Genomic DNA, 20,068 nt, shown 5'->3' on the forward strand with positions numbered 1-20,068 from the left:
CTATGAGCGAGCATAAAAATACTGCTCTGGTGCGCTAGATACTGCCTCCTCAACTGTAATCAGTCCTCTTGACATAGTGTCGGTTTCTGGTAGGCTCAATCAATCTTCTGTCTAGGATTTACCGTCTCTTTCATTGCTAAATGCCTGAGCTTGGAAGAGACGCTTGTTAAAGACTCCCATCTCCATGATTTATTGCACTCTATATTGAATCTACATATTCTCACTTAGTTCCTTTGCCTTTTCCACCACATTCCATGTTATATAAATTGTAAAATATTCAAACAAGTCGAGTATATTATCACTAGCTTCATATGGCAGTCTATGTGTACCACTTGCTATGACAGATTTCTTGATTGTCTCTCCCCAAGCTCACACAGTAACACTAGCCCTTGTCGGCATTCAACCCTGTAACCACCCCATTGATATGCTCATTTGTAATAATGGCAACTACTTCAAAAGTTTGGCTCTTTTTTTCCTACCGCCAAGATGAATTCACTGAGGTGTTTTAAGGTTTGCAAATGACTTAAAGGAACTTTTTTCTTTGTTGTGCATTTCCTACTGAGGGTCCTAGAAATACTAGACTCCAAAATATGCGAGGCTGAAGCTACAGCACTGCTAACATATCTATATATTGACACTGATCTGAATTAGTCTTGGAGATGGCCCCTCCCTCTTTGCATTCGGTCTACCACTTTCTGGAGTTGTAATATATGATTTTGGTAATAAAGTTAGGGCTCCTACGAATTCAGAGTCCTTAGTGTTGTTCTTCTTTTGCTTGCTCAGTACCAAATGTTCCCTAGTTGTTGGTTTATTCAGTATTGAGGATCTCCACATGAGACTGCAGAGAGACCAACAGGAGAGACAAGAGTCCTGCAACTGGTGGTCCCTCAACCTTTACTTTGATCCTTCCTGGGCTCGGTCGATTGCGCTTTACGGAAGTGATGAGTCACTGGCCGGAAGTGACTGATATTCTGAGGAGTCTCTTGAATGTGATTACACTTTGACGTGAAATTCTTCCTGATCCTCAGATATTTTCAACCATAGTGCACACTCCTGAACACTGAGGCTGTCAAGGAGGCACAGGATTCAGAAAGTATGGGGATCTTTGTTAAGAAAAAGAATCGCCATAGGAGATGTAATTCACCACCAGAAAAGTCATCAAGTCTTCTCTAGTGAAAACATTCACAAACAGCAAAACTTACTAAAATGATTTTGAGAGAGCTTACAACAAAAGATTTGTACAATTAAAAAAGAGACTCAAAAGTAGTACGAGTGTCCTTAGTTCGCATAATTTGCTTTGATAAATTATGCAAAACATAATTAAGTCAAATGCAAACCGGTCATTTATCACTATATGTCAGTGTGAAATGGGACCTCACGCCAATTGACACTGGTGTATTGCACACTAAAAAAAGCCCTACAATTGCAGAGAACAGCTGCTTGTGTTCTGGTGGTTTGCCTTATTCCTGTGCTATAATTTTTGTGGAATTTTGGAAATTTTGCATAACAACCAAAACACGAAATTCCCGAAATTATTTGAATTATGCCAGCGTAATTAAAGTTTTGCCTGGGCGTGAAAAAACAGCCATTAGAGGCAATACAGACTAACTGTGGGGAACTATATGAGCAAAAAGAGGCTGGGTGAGAGCAGGTAGCAGGGATGCTAGCATACGAGTTGAAGGCCCTGCCAGCACACGATTTGAAGGCCCTGCCAGCACTGGGGAAGCTATTTCTGCTGCCAAGAGTTGAGTGAGGGACTTCTTTGTCCCATCACAAAAGGCAGAATGTAAATTGCACAGTGTAGCCATCTGTGACAGGTCATAGACTTATACTGATCACACCAGCATTTGCAACCAACAGGTAAAGCGGTCTCTGTCCAGATGCTAAAAAAGGCAAAGCTCAATGTACAGGGATGTTAAATAAATAGAGTGGAAAAATGAGCTGTTAAATCAGTGTTTTCTTGGAATTCCGAACCAACCAGGGGCACTTAACTTCAAATTAATGTAAAGTTCCAGTATATCACTTTGACCACTTTTCTTCCATGTTTTCACTTTCAGAAAACAATCAGGAAACGTTATAGATGCTGCTTCTACATTGTCTACTATAATGTTTAATTATCCCTTTTTAATATAATAAAATAAAAAAGGGAATGCACCCTTGGACAGGCATGTGTATTTAAAGTGTTCTGAGATTACGCACATAGGCAGAACTATTTGAGTGCACAAATATAACTGCAGTGTCAATGACGGGGAAGCTTTATATCTGGTATGCTACCACTCTAAAATAACCCCACTCCCTCTTTCTAGGGGAGCTACTGCAACACAAATCTTTTGTCGATCACGTATGTCTCCTTCTGGGTTATTCCTCCCACTATTTACACAAACTGGATCTCTTGTTGCTAGTATCACTGTGATAATCAGACGTTGAACAACTTTCTTGCCTGCACTGGTAGCATCATGAACTAAAGGTCAATTTGGGAAGTTCATACAGCGGAGGAGGGTTTGAAGCTTTAACTCCAGATCCTTTGACAAGCATGCTTACCATTTCACAAGAAGACCTACTTCTTCACTATCTAGTTAACTCAATTTAGGACACTGAAGAAAACAGAGAAGGCTTTTCTCTGGAACACTTTTTTGTGACCAATCAAGGCCAAACTGTAAAGCTGAGCGTTTTCCCATTAATACCACAAACCTCTCTACTCAAAGGGCAGTTTATGATGCTTTGCGCTTACTTCCACAATACTTTGTGTTCTGGCTGGGGACATATGTGTAAAGAGAATGACAACCTAAAGTTTATCCTTTAAAAGGAAAGCATTCAAAAGAAAGCAAACAGAGTTTAGCAAAATAGTTAGGCTGTTGACTGCCATAATATCTTCAGTTATGACACCCTGGTCATAACTAATCGAATTTCAAATTGCAGCCACTACAAATAAGAACAATGGCCCACTGATAAAACAAGAATTGGAATGAACAATGTATACTACCATACATTTTGATGTATCCATTTACGTTGCAGTCTTCTACTTTACTGAAAGCAATATATACTATGCAATCCGTAAAAAAACATATATAATACTCACCTGATTTGTTTCCATATGAAATGCCATTCTGTGCTAAAAGTTCTCTCAGCCTTTGTACTTCCTTAGTTAGCTCCTCATATTTCTAAAATGTAACACAAACAGGTGAAATGACACTTTCTGATTTATCAGATTTGTACACACGAACATACAGTTCCCACATAAAATCTACACACTCGCCTCTTGATGCTAAAGATTAATTCTACATCTACCTATACAAAAATGAACAGTTTAGATTGACCATTTAATATTTCTCATGGCGTTTGCTGGTAAGGTTTATTGTGTAAAGCTCTTGTGGGTGTGGTTAGTTTTCTCAAGGGGTTTGTACACAGGTAACAGACTGATTGGTGTTCTGAACTACATGAATACCATTGCAAGTGTATTTTGTGGTCTACCTAGCAAGAGTGGAAAAGTACAATTGTGTACAATGCTGTACTGTTGTGTGTGACACAGAATGCATGATGATGGCAGGATTGGCTGAGCAATACACAGCAGAACTTTAGATGCATGCGCTTAAATGCAAGCAAGTGAATAAACAAAGAAAAGGGTTACCGAACCAGCTTTCATCATGTGTGCAACTGTCCGGGAGCTTCATTTACCTGTGATAATTTGGAATTGAAATGTGGGAAGTGAAGGAAGGAAAAGGGTAACTCATCTGTAATGGAAGGTTTGCAGCTTGGTATGTTGTAGATACATTTGCTCGGCTCTCTCCTGGCATCTAAAGCTGGCATCTGAATATCAGAACTTATTTTGATTTTGTAGGCCATTTTGCACTCCGTTTCAGGTGTGCTTTGAATTTCTTGTGCTCATGCTCACTGAAACCCATAAGACACAGGCAAAAAGTCACCTGATCAGATAAGATTTTTTTTGCCACCTGGTTCAGACACGACCCAAACAGTTTCTTAGAAGGACTTGAAGCCTCAGGAGATGGAAAAGGAACCTCCGTCCCACAAGCCCATCACCACCCGGCGTTGGAGAAGTGCCATGCCAGCCCTCAAATCCACCTTTTGCAAGCTGCTCTTAATATGGGAGAGCCCAGTGAGGAGGGTTTAGTTGGTGGGAAGGAAAGGTCTCCTACTATCAAAGAAGACAGACGACAGCAACAGGTTTCTAGAACAGAAGCTGCTGAATGGATCACTGCATGTGCCAAGGTGTGGCAGAACATGAACGGTAGCTATAGAGATAGGAAGGTCACACTAAGCTTGAGTGCTCCAATTACTTGATGGCAGCTCCAAGAGGCAAGTTAATGTCAGGGGATACACAGCAGTTATCCCTGTCAACGAGTCCAAGAGCTGCTATGCCACTCATTAGCATTCATCTCATGAGCACAAGGTCCTAGGGGATGCGGTTGAGCCATGTCAGCCTTTGTAGGCACAGGGTGCACAGCATGACAGAAATGCGCGGATTAAATACTGTCCTCGTACACCTAAACATGAGATGTTAGACTAAGGACAAGGCCTGTAATAGTGAAGGACTCTGTACAAACACAACAGTGGGGGAACAGAGCACACAAGCATAAAACAAAGCCAGGAAGGTGTCCTTGTGCCCAAAGGAAGGATAGGCTTCACCCTTAGGCTCAGTTACCTAAAGGAGATTATTACAAAGCCTGTATCCATCGAAACACAGAAAGCAAACTGTAGTGCTGGTAATCCAGCAGTATAGCATCATCCGCACTTGAATGATTACACGGACGGTGCAAAGAAGACCGTGTCCAGTGGCTCTGGATGCATGGCTTAACCTTTGGTCAAACTGGAGCTCAGTTATACCCATAACAGAATATATAGAGAGAACCCCGACCGCACACCCAATACTGCTCAAATACGCAACTGTCTACAAGCGCTACCAATACACATGCTTCCACTAACCACCCAGCACATCAGCTGGGCAATGGTTATGTGTATCGAGTGAGAAAACATGCAAACGACCTTGTACAGCCATATGGGGGACCTCATCCGACAAACCCAGATCACAACATGGATGACACAGTCTGACACTGGCACACTGATTCGCTCTATCTAATGGCACATATACACAGGCTGAATCGAACTCTGCAATGGACACTTAGGGACAGTCTGGAAATGCTGCTATGGTAGAATATGTACTTAAATAAATGATAAATAACAATGCCAACAATGGGTTCAGGAGCATATTTTTGCTGTGGCCTATTGACACACCCTTCCTACTGATTTGGCAGTGTCCTGCAGTTTTTGCATTAATTTAAGCAATATTAATTGAAATACATCATAAATGTGTTTATTTCAGGACAATTTTGGTAGAACATCTTTACTACCTTTTTGCATGTTTCCAGTGTTTCAAAATGAACAACTTTGTTCTGTGTTTGTTTCTCAGATTGTTTTCCAACTGCCGTCTTTATATAGCCGGCTTCTTCAAAAATTGCTTTCAGTTTTTTCTTGTATCCCTAGAAGCAAAAATACAAGACCACATTACAATTGTTATCTAGTAGCAAGAAATAATTTGTAAGCGCCACATAAAAAGTGGTAAATAATATTTTGCTACTCATTAAAACAATAAATGCTGCATTATGCATCATGGTCTGGCACAAAGATAAACCAATCTTTATCTTTCCCTAGATGACTAGCGTGATTTCCATTTGGTGGCCAGCTCCCCCATAGGCAGGTGTAAAAAAACAAAAAGGGGCATTAAAAGCCAACTACACTATAGCTTTTAATCCACGCGTTTATCAATCAACAAAACATAATTGTGACATTCTATTATCATTCGACAGTTATTTATTTTTTAATTTATCTTTAAATCTCTAATTTTGTATTATTTCGAAAGTGTAACTTTGTTCTGGCTTTACACGCCTGCAGTAAAAGAGATTTTTAAGTTAGGTGTTTGAGAAAGTATGAAATGGCACCTGTAAAGTAATAAGCTCGTCATAGACAGACTGTTCCGCGTCATCCCATTTCCGTCGCAGGGTTTCTTTTAGTGTGGGGTACACTGAAATGTAAAAGAGCTGGCATCAAATGTGTGTGCATACAAATAAAAGTACCACTGAAATAAATGAGGGACTATGTCCTTCACCGAGTAAAATATCTTCCCATCATATTTCATTCAACCTCAGGGGTGGGTGGGGTGAGGATTTTATAAGTCATTCAGCTCAGCAACCATGGTGGCATGCCCTCCTTGTCATACCTAGCAGAGAATGAGGGTGGCAGACCAGAGGCGTCTCGAAGGTCAGAGAGTACACACAGGTACTTGGCTCGGACACTTGCACCAACTTGTGGCTTTTTCCGCAAACAAGGAGAACCTGAAGACGGGTAGAAAATAAGAGACATGTAATTAAAGCGGTAAGAACATAACGGAGGCCACAAAAAATAGTGATTCGATTGTAGTCTGTAACAAAATCAATCATATGCAGCGCTATGATCATGTCACAGGCTACAATCAAATCACATTTGTGCAACAAATAAAGGATTTCTTTTATAGCTTCACATTAATAGACTCTGACGTCATCTGTGCCACTTATGAGTGTGCCGCGTTCTGTTCTTAGCTGCTTAGGAAAATAGCGGCCTGTTCCGGGTCGAAGAGTGAGGGGGGGGGGGGGGTTCTGGTCATGGTGGTAAATGCTCTGTTTTGCATGTGCACCTACACCCAATTTCTCTGCAGTCTGTATTCTTTGTGGTAAAGAACGTGTGTTAATATGCAATTCATTTAGCTGTGTTCAGTCAACGTCTGCCAAAGATTGGTGAAAACCGGATTTTGGTGAGGCTAACAAACTGTCACATGAAGCTTGGTGGCCAATGCAAAACTGAAACATTTATTTTAACTGACTAGAGGGAGATGTGTGGCGCAGCGGGCAGAGTGTCTGACTGGAGCGCAGGGCTCACGGGTCCATCCCTGGTGTGGCGTAGCGGCCAGAGCAGCTGACTCCAGAGCGTGGGGCTCACGCTTCCATCACCGGTGCGGCGTAGCAGCCAAAGAGTATGACTTCAGAGCGCCGGGCTCATGGTTCAGTCGGCGGCAGCTCTGCGTCATGTGACTCTGGCCAATAGCTCACTTGATCTCACCGTCTGCCCCCAGCGCCTGGATACCCTTAGGGGTGATTTGAATTTGAATTTAAAAACACTTATAAAGCGCGCTTTTACCTAGCGGTTTCTTGGCGCTGAGGACTTTAGAACCCGGGTGGCAGCTGTGAGAAGGCTAGGCTGGAAATGCTTGCAGAAAGAGATGGGTTTTTAAGGCCTTACGAAAATTAGGGTAAAGTGGGATGGATCGGATATTGAGAGGGAGGGAGTTCCAGAAAGTGGGGCAGAGGACCGCAAACTTCACCCCCCCATCCTCCTCTTCCTGAAACGATGGACGGAAAGAAGGGACTGGGAGGAGGAGCGAAGCTCTCTGACTGGTGTATAGCTGGAGATTGCCGAGGTTATGAAGGCTGGGGCAGTTCCAGCTCGGGCCTGGAACGCAGTACAGCCCAGTTTGAAAAGGGCCCTCTCCCTAATGGGCAACCAATGCAGGTTCTTCAATACAGAGGTAGCATGATGGGATTTAGGGAGACCATAAATGAGGCGGGCCGCTTGGTTCTGAACCAGCTGTAGGCGTCGGAGAGCATAAGCCGGAACGCCGTTGTACAGGATGTTACCGTAGTCCAGCCGTGATAAAACCATTGCCATCATGATGAGTTTGAGGGCGGGAAGGGAGAAGAATCTAGAGATTTTCCTGATAGTGCGAAGAGTGAAGAAGCAGGAAGACACCACCATACTGATCTGAGAGTGCAAAGTAAGGTTTTGGTTTAACGTGATCCCGAGTGTTTTGACAGAATGAGAAAGTGAAGGGGGGGGGGACCAAGTGAAGGGGGCCAAAACATAGAGGTCCAGGGACTGGATGCACCACCGGTCAAAACCAGCTCAGTTTTGTCTGGGTTGAGTTTGAGGTGGTTAAAATTCATCCAGTCCCTGATAAAGATCATGATTGATTGGAAATTAGAGATAGATTCAGAAGAGTGTGAGAGGTTGAAGATCAACTGGAGGTCATCTGCATAATTAAAGACAGTGACCTCCAGTTGTTGTAGAGCAGAAATAAGGGGAAAAATATAACGATTAAATAGGAGAGGAGAGAGGGAAGAACCTTGGGGGGCACCGCACTGCACCTTACGTGGGGAAGAGGAGAACCCTTCTAGATGGACAGCCTGGGTACGGTCCTTCAGGAAGGAGGTGAGCCAAGCCAGGGGAGGCCCCCTGATACGCGCTGCCCTGACACGGGTGAGAAGGATGGAATGATCAACCGTGTCAAAGGCAGCGGACAAATCTAGGAGGACCAAAGCCTGAGGACGGCCCCCATCCATTCCCTCCCTGAGGCTGTCCAGGACCGAGACCACGACCTTCTCGGCAGAGTGGCGGGGGAGAAATCCAGCCTGACAGGAGGCCAGGTAGCCACTGTCCTCCACAAAGGAACTGAGGACAGAGGCGATGTGGCATTCCAGAATTTTTCCCAAGTAAGGGAGAAGGGAAATAGGAATATAGTCAGGGAAGCAGGGTCAGCACGGGTTTTTTCAGAAGGGGGATGATTATGGCTGATTTGTGAAGCTTTGGGACTGTACCATTCCCGAGAGAATCGTTCAGGAATGCCAAGGGAGGAGAAGGGCAAGCCAGAAAGATTTCTCTCAGGATGGGCGCTGGGCAAACATCTGAAGGGGAGCCTGATTTGACTCTCAACGCAAGAGAAGATAACATCTCTCTAGTCAGTTGGGGGATGTGGTCTAGATGAAACCTATTGGGCGAAGGTTCAGGGGCCGGGGGGAGTGGGGGTGGGGGGGTATGTTGGCCTTAATGGCTTCGATTTTCTCCAAAAAATAGTTGTTTAGGGAGTCGCAGAGGGCTTGGGAAGGGGAAGGTTTTAGGGAGGTTCTGTCTGACAGGGCCAGCTCATGAACGGTAGAGAAAATTTCTCTAGACTGGTTTCCCGATGAGAGTATTTTATCGGAGAAGTAATCAGTCTTGGCTGAAAGAATTGCCCTTTTATGTGCGTTAAGCAAAAGCGAGTAGTGAGCTTTTAAAGTTGGGCAGTAGGAGCGCCTCCTTGCGCGTTCAGCCTGGCGGGCAGCTAGCTTCTTTCCCTTAAGTTCATCGGTGAACCATTTGTTGACATTGTGAGCACGTTTCACAGCAACACGTTTCAAAGGAGCTACCTGATTGCAGGACCTGGATAGCCAGTCATTGATGGCAGTGGCCTGGGAAGACGGAGAGAGTTCCTCCAGGGCTGGGTAGGAATTTTGAAGAGAGAGACAGAGGACAGGAATATCAGCCTTGTTCCAGTTGCGGGCCCAGATGTTCCTGGGGAGGGCTGGGCGTTTGGGCCGGTGAAGGTCTAAGGTGAACGAGATCAGGAAGTGGTCGGACCACAAACATGGTGTAATAGTAGGGAGGGAGACCGAAATATTCAGTGACCAAATTTGATCTAGGACGTGACCCTTTGTAAGAGTAGGAGCGGACACGTGGGAGATAAAATTTAGGCTAAGGAGGGAGTCTGTGAAATTCCTAGATGCTGCGTCTTCCGCAGGATCAGACGGCCAAAAGTTAAAGTCGCCAAGGACTAAAACAGAAGAATTGTTGACTGTTAATGAGGCCAGTAGTTCCTCGAACTCAGTTAAAAAGTGGGGGGCAGGGTTAGGGGGACGGTAAACGAGGACACAAGTGATGGGGGTTTGAAAAGAGGCGGATCGCATCACCAAGCACTCAGTTCCCTTGATGACCGGACAGGAGAGAATTTGGAAGTGGAAGTCCGACCGGACAATCAGAGCAACGCCTCCACCTGCCCTGCCCGGCAGTCGATCAGCCCATAAGGCATAGTAAGTGGAGGGTAGTGATGCAAGGATGTTATGAAGGGAATCTGGACAGAACCAGGTTTCTGTCAAAAATAAAAGATCCGGTTTGTGGCAATCCAAAAAGTCAAAGTGATACGTTACGAATTTCAAAGCTGGAATTATTATTAGTTTTTATTATTACTACAAAGACGAGATCTGTCCCCATAAGATGACATATTTCACCATAGTATGAACTCAAGCTTTAGAAAATGTTACAGACTGGAAGTTGATTTCTATTTCCAGGGCTGAACGTGTGGACTGCCCAAGTGTCTCTACTGTAGGCACTGGATAACACTCAAATGGCCTTTAAAAAATAACTGCTGTCAAGAGAACAGCCAGAGAATTATGACCTACTGATGAGCTTTATTCTATGGAGATTTCTTACTTACTGTACTCGTCTGTTCCACACAAATGGAGAAGTGCAAGGAAGCAGCTGTTCTGCACTGCTGAGCAGCGCATCTTCTAATTCACCAAACCCTGAATCAAGGCTCTGAAGGGGGTATCATTGGTGGCACACAGTTATAAAGCTATATAGAGCACAGAGGCATGGTGAAGGAAATGCACAGTGCAGGCATGTGCAGAAGCAACTACAAGCTACAAACGCAGAGTAGAACTGCAGAGAGAATAAACAAGTGCGGTGGAGATGGGAGGCCAGGTGCAGGAGTTAAGCTGGTGGTGCTGCAGGAAAAAGAGGGCATACAGTGGCGGGCAGATTCTACTCTGCAGCTTCCCTACTGTTTAGTCATGATGGGTTGTATGATGGAACAACTCATGGAAATACTTTGCATGCCTTTACAGCGCATTTGTTTTTGGAACAGCTATTCTTTTACCATGCACGCCAATACCAGGCATATTTATAAAAATGTGTGGGGAGACCTACCAACTTATCTTAAATGCGTGCTAAAAGCATGCATTGTAAAGACACAATGTGGTAAAAACCACACGGTAAAGGCTATTTCCCGTCTCACCCAGGAAGAGTGTGCAGGGGGAGAGGTGGTTAAGGCATGGGCCTGTTCTCGATAATGAACCATAATCAGCCTAGCATTACGCAGTCACTCCCTCTCTCAACTCTTCCCTTACCTTAGTATCAGGGGGCAATCACCAGGAGGCATGGAAAAGGGTCAGAAGGCAGGGTGTCACGGAATGGAGAGAGGGTTAGTGGCCACTCAGGGAGGACTAGATTGTGAGACTGGGGAAGCACACAGAACAGATATCTGATGAGGGCATTCCTTGCGGAGCCGCAGCTCTGGTTGAGTTTTGCCTGCACCTGGTCTAGTCTTTGACACTTCGTGAATCACACTCCCCGAAATACCCAAGATACAGAGTAGCAGGCCTGGCTACGTTCACCACTCAGTGGCTGGAATGATGTCTGGAGGGACTCAATCAAGCTGCACAGTATCAGGACAGTCAACAATCGAACTGGATTTCTGCCGGATAGGTATGCATACCTATGTTCAACTCTCCATACCCTCTGGCCTGGGTTGTTAAAGTTCCCGCCAGTCAAGCTGTCTGATCTTTCCTAATGCTATATTTTCCAAATGCATGGTTAACATCTTAGATCATTTTTCTGCAAAGATCTTCTTGATTCTGCAAAGAACTTCTTGAAATCAATCAACATAAATATACAACAAAAATGGTAGTAACTGAAAGACAAATCTGATGGAGGATAAGCAGAGTGGAGATAGCAGACCCGCACTGGCCACCTTGACTGCTCACCAAGAGGGGAACGTGCACTTCCCCCCGAAGAAGATATGAAGGAGCCCTTGGTGTGAAGCGCTGTTCTCCAGGGAGATGCTGAAGCGGGGCAAAAAAAGGCATGAAGAGGAGCCCATAGAATGAACCAGGATTCATTGGAGAGATGTCAAAGTGAAGTAAGAAGCACACATTGAGACGCACGAGAACCCTCCAACCTGCCCCTCAAATGGTGAAGCCGTCTCTTCCCTGAGAGAGGAGCAAGACGAGGACAGCCCTCTATAGAACAAACACAGATTCCAAGAGAGGTCAGAGAAACTACCCCAGCCCACTCAAGAGCTACACAGTGGACTGAGGGCATGGAGCCTGAGCAGGAACAGCCTTACGAGAGAGGATCAGAATGGCTGCATGCTCCCAAGAGCAAAAGCCTATCCCTGTAGACACCCATTACAAAATAATGGGGTGACCAATACTAGTCCATGGACCGCGGTAATGCTTGGAATAGAAAACAATGGTCCTAGACTAATTTCCTTAAGAAGGTATTCAATAAGTCAAACTCTATGAACATGGTACACATAGAACTCTAGTTACATCATACGTGTACCCCAGTTGTTTCTCAATTAAGTATATCCTCAAAATGACAAGCACCATAGATAGCTTCAATAGTGACTGTTTAATCTCACAGTTATCACAGATCACTGTAGAGAACGTTTCAAAACAGAAAAGAGGGTTGTTCCAGGGGGAGTGTGGAAAAAAGGATTGTGCTTTTGAGAATAGAACAGATGTATGGGGAGGGAAATGAGAGAGTAGATAAAACAATTAATTACACAATCATGTCCTTAGTAAACTTTATTTTGAATGTAGTAAAAAAAAAAAACAAGACATACTCTGTTTCACAACCATGCCTAATATCTTTTATACTTGTGTAGGCCTCAGAAACAAAAATCCTGCACATTGTAAAAAAATAGCATACCTTGGTTTGTCTGTTCTTGTTCCCACAAGAATCACCTTCTCTCATCCACATACCAGCGAACGTGTTGTTTTCGATTTCCCACTCATGCCAGATTCTGGAACACAGCACACCAAAGTAACTTGTTAGATTCAATCAAACATGAAATATTACACAAAACATTATGCAACACACCAAATTCATTAAACCAAAAGTGTTTTCAACAGTACAATGCCAAATGCACTATTATCACATTTATAAATCTAAAACACTTTTTCTTGATCATTATCCCCTTTAGCTTTTAATTTCTAGTCTCCCTGTCCTCAAGCTGAATTTCACTACCGAATGAAATATTTAATTGTAATTTTTTATTTCATTTTTTTCTTATCCATGCTGGTAAAATTCTCACAGCTCTCTGGAGTCAGTTAAGCTTTATTAAACATTCAAAATAATAATACAAAATAATCAAGCACTGATAAAACCAACAGGTGTTGACTTCATAATGTGAGTGCCAAGCTATTGGCCTTGCAAATGCTTGTTCGTAAAACACTATTAAAAGTGTAAGTACAAAATAAATGTCCACGATATTGTAGGAAAAACAAAGACACATCTTAAGATATCCCACAACTGAACATTTAATTTTTTTTCTTCTAAAAACGATGTCCAAGATATTGGAGGAAAAGCAAAGACAAATCTTAAGGTATCCCAAAACTGAACATTTACATTTCTTAGGTCTCGCTAACCGATGCAGCGCATGCGCTGCTCGCGTAGTGAGACTTATTGTCGCCATGTAACTCGTGAAGTGAAGACAGGAGAGTTGCACAAGCTTACCAAAGCCATTGCAGTCAATGGCTGTGACCGCGCGCTTTAGGGGACACGCGCTGTGAACGCTCACCCTTTAGGAGACACGCGCTGTGAACGCACTCGCCTCTTCTCGCGCTCTCCCACACTTTCACTTTCACAGCGCGTCTCCTAAAGCACACGGTCACAGCCATTGTCTGCAATGGCTTTCGTAAGCTCGTCGGCAATGCGTCCCTGAACGAAGATAACACCCCCTGACCCGGATGGAAGCTGCAGGCAAGTCTTTATTTGTTCTTCGTCATTAGTGGGACAGTTTGCACAAGTGGCTTTTGATAGCTCGGCTCGAGATTTGATTTTTGGGGCCAAGCCACACCTCTGGCTCGGCTGCCTTCTCACTTTAGTGGATTGACTTCACGCAGCCCCGGGGTACAGGCAGGATTGGGACCGAAGAATCAGAGGGCGTCATTGAGTGATAAAGGGAGTCCCTAATGGATGCAGGGGGCTAGAGACGTAACGCAGGCCCCGCAACCTTGGCGGCGCAGGAGCCCCCAGTTAACCCAAGGCCAATGAACATTTGCGAGTTATGGGAGGCTGTGTGGCCCTCACCACATTCTGCAAGGTGGGGGGGGAGGCATTAGTCTGCGCTACCCCACTGCAGAGATATCTACCGGCCAAAGAAGGGTTCAGTTAGTGGTAATGGGGCCCACTGATGACACACTCTGTATAAGTGGGTCTTTTTAAAACTTGCACATTTAAGATCTAGTTAATTAATCTTGATCTTAACATATGCGTCTACTTCTCCCTTTGTGTTGTATTTCATTCCTATAGTGCTTCATGCCACATTAGCACGAAGGAAGCTGCCGTATGGCGTGGGGGTGCTTGGATGAAATGTTGCATCAGTCTGGCTATTTGGAGAGAGTGCTGGTGTCCTGTTTGCGTCACCAGAGTGGTGGCCTCCCCTGTTTGGGTTCTACGCCTGGTGTGAGATGGCGAGACAGGTGACAACTGAATACATGCATCTTAAAGTGGTTTATTGTTGTGACTCATTGAACGGGTCTCTATAGACCCCCACCGATGAACGATGAAAGAACAGACCGAGGCAGGCCCTGAATAGAGGGGGTGCCGCAAGCCAGGGTGTGCAGTGGGGCACATTCTACAACCACTGTGCAAAGCTAGCTCCTAGTCAGGAGCAGACTGCTTCGCTAAGACAGCCTCGCGCCTACTCTTTAGAAATGCCGGACAGAGAATGTATGTGAAGGTAAGAAATGATAAAGTGAAGCTCCCAGACCATTTTAGTCAAATTAAAAAGTATTTTATGACTACATTAGCCCAAAACTGGAATTGAATCAGTCATTCGAAACTTATGGCTTATTAAAGCGTCATTCCATTTCACATGGTTTCTCCTTTCTGCATGGGTAGTCCGTGAAGGTTCCTGTGCAGTCCTCTCCAGAGGCCACTTGAGGCTTCTTCTCCCTCCAATCACCCAGCACGACCTCAAGCCCCGGGAAGGAGGCCTTTAGCCTCTAGGCAGGCTGGAGAGGCTGGGTGAGAGTCCGTCATCTTGCGCAGGTAGGCACACTTCACAGCTCCCACACGTCAGAGTTCCTGTAGGGGTATTTCTGGCTCCATCGCCACAGCAGACAGTCTGCCTCTTCAAGTCTGCTTGAGCCAGTAGATAGTGTCCCCTTCATCTCCTCCTCAGCACCCAGTCCTTACTGTGGACTCCGGGTAGCAGCCAAGGTTAGTGCCCTTGCATTTCTGGTGCTTGCTTACAGCATTTTTAATATCTCTGAGTTTCTTGGTGCTCAAATAGGTGTAATTTCTATATGTAAATAAACAAAGGAAGAGTGTCCGTCAGTATGGCGTTAATAAAGTGAAAATAGCACGTAAAATATGAGGCCAGCTGTATGTGGTCAAAGGACTGGACCAACTTTCAAGAAAAAATACATGATTTTTTCAGGAAACCCTCACTCACCCTAGTGGTGACATGCTTCATCATCGGGTCCACTAGGGAGATCGAGTACCTCCCCAGTGTGCTGCGACGCCAGGAGACTGCGGAGCAGGTTTGTGAGAGTGAAGAGTGAAAAAGTTAAGTGTGGTTAAAAATGTCAGAGGTTGTACCAAAAAATCATTTATTAGCTGGTCAACTTGACATATTAAAATTAAATAGACTATGTGCAGGGAAACTAACCAAAAGGAATACTGGTGTTTCCCTGTTAGGGGAAGGTCAACATGTTTCTGCCCTTTAAGTGTATGAATTTACAGGGCTTTCATCAGGACCAGTATGCGAGTGTCGCCTCAACAGGTATGGGCGCGCTAAGGCCCACCCTGCCGAAGGCTGTGAAAGTTAAAAATAGCACTATGCGTAAAAATTGGTGCGTTAAAAGTACAAACCAAAAGGCTGGGGGATTTACCTCTGTTGCGAGGAGCCCAGAAGTCTGTAGACAAATGATAGACAGACAGACAAACAGCACACAAAACAAATAAACAAGAACAAACAACCATTATTGATCATGTTTTATGGCCGTTACACTAATAGTGTGGCGTGATACGTGCTAACAAACCTATCAATGGCCGTGGCCGAGATGGATGACATTGCAGAATAGAAGTTGTGCCCAAGAACCAGGGTGATGGGCCTCAACTAGAACCAGAGTCGAGTAATCTGGCACAAGGCGTTGCACAATTGGTGAGGCAATTTAAATGGAGGCTTGCAGTGCTAAGTCCATCCGTGTGGGAAGCCAGGCGGCTGCCCGTAATTATAACACTACCTGTAGTATGGCGGCGGAGAAATAATCCCCGAGGTGTAGCGTAAAAAACAGTGCTACGTTGTGGTTACTCGTAGCCCTGCTGGCCGTGGAATTAGAGAACTAATTTAGGCACGCAAAGTAATGAAACATATAAGTGAAACAATCCTCACTTGTACTCAATGTGAACCACGCCCCATAGATTCAGGGGGGGGTGGGAGCGACAATGGCACACCCTGTTAAGGTAACGGGAAAAAACAAACACACAACGGAGAGTTTAAGGAATCTGGCAGGATCTCACACACAAACACTTAACTTCAGAGGATGTCCAAAGAGTTGATCTTACGCCCGCAACTTTCAGCACCCACTCGGCACCTAGCTGTCCCCCGCTGGATCTCGTGGATCCCGAGCGAGGGGCAAGCCCGGCGCTAATAGGGGGAGGCGTCGAGGCGTCCGCCAATGGGAGACGCTGATTTGACAGCGAGGCTTGGGAAGCAAGCCCTGTGCTCCCGCGAGCAATGTACTCGAGGCGGCGAGTTCAAAACAAGGCTTGGAATACAAGCTCCGTGCGCATGCGCGCGTAAGACTAGAGGCAAGGATTATTTGGAAACGAGGCTTGGCAAGCAAGCCTCAGAGAATCAAGTGATTGGGCTTTGAAACGGAGGTCCGTTTTAGATTTGCAATGCGGACTTTATTGGCAATAGAAGTTCATGGCTGCAGAATATTTTCTGAAGAATAACTTATGAAAAATTGATTTCAGCAAGTCAAAAAGTAAATGACTAGTTAGGATTACAATGAGTGATGCACCAGGAGTATTATTAGTAGAAATGTGGTACATTGTTTTTACATAGTTAGAGCTGCAGTCTTGGTTGATACCCTCATGTAGAAAAAATCTTATTTTGATCATTGTTACTGTTTCAGAACGCTGGCCCAAGGTATTTGATCATTTAGTCCCTGGATATGTGTATTGAGTCTATAGACCCAGCGCTGCTCTTTTTCAAACAGGATGTTCTCTCTGTTCCTGGGGTTATTGACCTGTTCGATCACTGTCCAGGTCATATCATTGGGGGTATGATTTGCCTGCAGAAAGTGTTCGCTGAGTTTGGTGGTTACTTTCTTACAGCGCACATTACTGCGATGTTCGCCAATGCGTGTCTTGACTTTCCGGGTTGTCATGCCCACATATCTCTTGGCACACGGGCAAGTAATCAGATATATAACATTGGTGGAGTTACAGTTAGTATGAGATTTTTGGGTCCATACTTTGCCCGGTTCCAGATTTAGCTGTTTGGTGTGGGTGGTTAAATGACAGACACTGCAGTCAGTACATGGAAAATGCCCAGTAATGGGGGGTAGGTGCCATGGTTCAGTGACAGATCTGGTAAGTGGTGACGGACATGTTAAAGGTCTTGTATGAACCAGGGCATCCTTAAGACTCCTGCCCTTTTTAAAGGAAAAAAGTGGTTTTTCCCAATCGCCCATGCTACTGGTGATAATTCTCCAGTTCTTATTTATAGACTTTTTAACATTGTCTGAGAGCGTGCTATAAGTAGTCACACATGTTAGTGGTACATCAGTGTCATTTTTCACATTTTCTTCAAGGAGTGCATCCCGAGGTTGATTCCGGGCCCTGGTCTGGCCTTTGTTGAGGATTCCTTGAGGGTAGCCTCTTTGCCTCAGTTTAACAGTTAGGTCCTTTGCCTGTGTTTTATAGTCTGTAGTGCTGCTGCAGTTTCTTCTCAAGCGGAGGTATTGCCCGTAGGGCAGGTTTTCACGCAGTGGCCTTGGATGGAAGCTGCTGAATTGCAGAAGATTGTTCCTTGCCGTAGGTTTGTGATGGGTCACAGTAGTGAGAGATGTTCCCTCGATCCTTATCACTACATCCAAGAAAACTATTGATTCTTTGCTGTGATTGTGAGTGAATCTTAGATAAGGGTCAAGGGTATTGACCCAGCTCAGGAACTCAATGAGACTGTTTTCAGTACCAGTCCATAGTATGAGAATGTCATCAATGTACCTCCTCCATAATCCTATGGAGGAGGCAAAGGGGTTGGATGTAGGCAGGATATGCTTGGTCTCGAAATCGTATACGTACAACCCCGCTACGCTAGGAGCGAAGGTGCTGCCCATTGAGGTCCCTGTGCATTGGAGGTACAGTTGTCCCTTGTATTCAAAGTAATTTTCTTTAAGTGCCATCCTTGCACATTGTAGGATGAACGCCTTTGGCGTGGTGTATTCCCAGTTCACTGTGTCAAGTGCTTGTGCAAGTACCCGTAGTGTTTCTTCCTGGGGGATACTGGTGTACAGACTCTCTATGTCCATAGTGACCAGGATGACAGAGTCTGGTTCAAAAGAGATGTCATTCAGTAGCCTGAGAAGGCTTTTTGTGTCCTTCAGGTAGGTGCTGGAATTTTGCACTATCGGTTTTAGATAGTGGTCGCAGAAAGTGGATAGGGGTTCCAGCACTGAGCCAATGCCAGATACGATGGGGCGACCTGGTGGCGGTAATACATTTTTGTGTGGTTTTGGCAATGTATAAAAATATGGGATCGTTGGACCCCCTGCCATAAGGTATGCCGCCTCGTGAGGTGAGATATGCTCGTTCAGCTCTGCCTCTCGTACAAATGTGGATATTCGTGCTTTCATTTCAGCAGTTGGGTCTGTGGTAAGAGGGGTGTAGTTGGTTCTGTCATTTAGAAGAGTCAAGCATACTGTATCGTAATCCGCAGTATCCTGGATGACAATCCCACCGCCTTTGTCGGCTGGTTTTATGACAATGTCTTTGTCATTTTTCAAGTTCTCAAGGGCTTTGTGTTCTGCCGCTGAGAAATTGTTGAACCGTTTGGGATTTTCAAAGGTTTCCAGATCTTTAGTGACAGCCTGTTCGAAAGTAGTGATTGCTGCGGGTATGGTATGTGGTGGTGGCATGAAAGTCGATTTAGGTCTGAATTTAGTGTCAAACTCTTGTTCATTAGTTTCAGACTGTTCTTTTGACTCAAAAAACGCCTTGAGTTTGAGTTTTCTAAAAAATTGTGCGAGCTCACAATGGAGTCGAAATTTGTCCGGACGTGAAGTAGGGACAAAACCTAAACCCTTCTCTAGGACTTTCGTCTCTTCCGGCGTTAGAATTTTCTTTGAAAGGTTTGTCACAAGACTTAAACCGCACTCGTGCTGGCTGTTGCTGTTCGACGTTCGACGTTTTGAACTCGCCGCCTCGAGTACATTGCTCGCGGGAGCACAGGGCTTGCTTCCCAAGCCTCGCTGTCAAATCAGCGTCTCCCATTGGCGGACGCCTCGACGCCTCCCCCTCTTAGCGCCGGGCTTGCCCCTCGCTCGGGATCCACGAGATCCAGCGGGGACAGCTAGGTGCCGAGTGGGTGCTGAGCGTTGCGGGCGTAAGATCAACTCTTTGGACATCCTCTGAAGTTAAGTGTTTGTGTGTGAGATCCTGCCAGATTCCTTAAACTCTCCGTTGTGTGTTTGTTTTTTCCCGTTACCTTAACAGGGTGTGCCATTGTCGCTCCCACCCCCCCCTGAATCTATGGGGCGTGGTTCACATTGAGTACAAGTGAGGATTGTTTCACTTATATGTTTCATTACTTTGCGTGCCTAAATTAGCTCTCTAATTCCACGGCCAGCAGGGCTACGAGTAACCACAACGTAGCACTGTTTTTTACGCTACACCTCGGGGATTATTTCTCCGCCGCCATACTACAGGTAGTGTTATAATTACGGGCAGCCGCCTGGCTTCCCACACGGATGGACTTAGCACTGCAAGCCTCCATTTAAATTGCCTCACCAATTGTGCAACGCCTTGTGCCAGATTACTCGACTCTGGTTCTAGTTGAGGCCCATCACCCTGGTTCTTGGGCACAACTTCTATTCTGCAATGTCATCCATCTCGGCCACGGCCATTGATAGGTTTGTTAGCACGTATCACGCCACACTATTAGTGTAACGGCCATAAAACATGATCAATA

At 45.0% G+C, this 20,068-nt stretch overlaps 1 protein-coding gene across 1 annotated transcript in view; it reads right to left on the reverse strand.

The window, feature by feature from the left end:
- The window catches only part of GNPTG (N-acetylglucosamine-1-phosphate transferase subunit gamma), a 53,237-nt gene that overhangs the window by 5,426 nt on the left and 27,743 nt on the right, over nucleotides 1–20,068 (reverse strand). The window contains exons 6-10 of the mRNA XM_086940572.1: nucleotides 12,568–12,661; nucleotides 6,233–6,347; nucleotides 5,955–6,037; nucleotides 5,367–5,495; nucleotides 3,080–3,161 (exon numbers count right to left, since the gene is read on the reverse strand). Coding sequence (XP_086796698.1) covers nucleotides 3,080–3,161; nucleotides 5,367–5,495; nucleotides 5,955–6,037; nucleotides 6,233–6,347; nucleotides 12,568–12,661 — 503 coding nt within the window. The remainder of the gene's footprint in view (nucleotides 1–3,079; nucleotides 3,162–5,366; nucleotides 5,496–5,954; nucleotides 6,038–6,232; nucleotides 6,348–12,567; nucleotides 12,662–20,068) is intronic.

Source organism: Lissotriton vulgaris, chromosome 10, assembly GCF_964263255.1.
Source record: "Lissotriton vulgaris chromosome 10, aLisVul1.2, whole genome shotgun sequence".
Classification (NCBI taxonomy): domain Eukaryota; kingdom Metazoa; phylum Chordata; class Amphibia; order Caudata; family Salamandridae; genus Lissotriton; species Lissotriton vulgaris.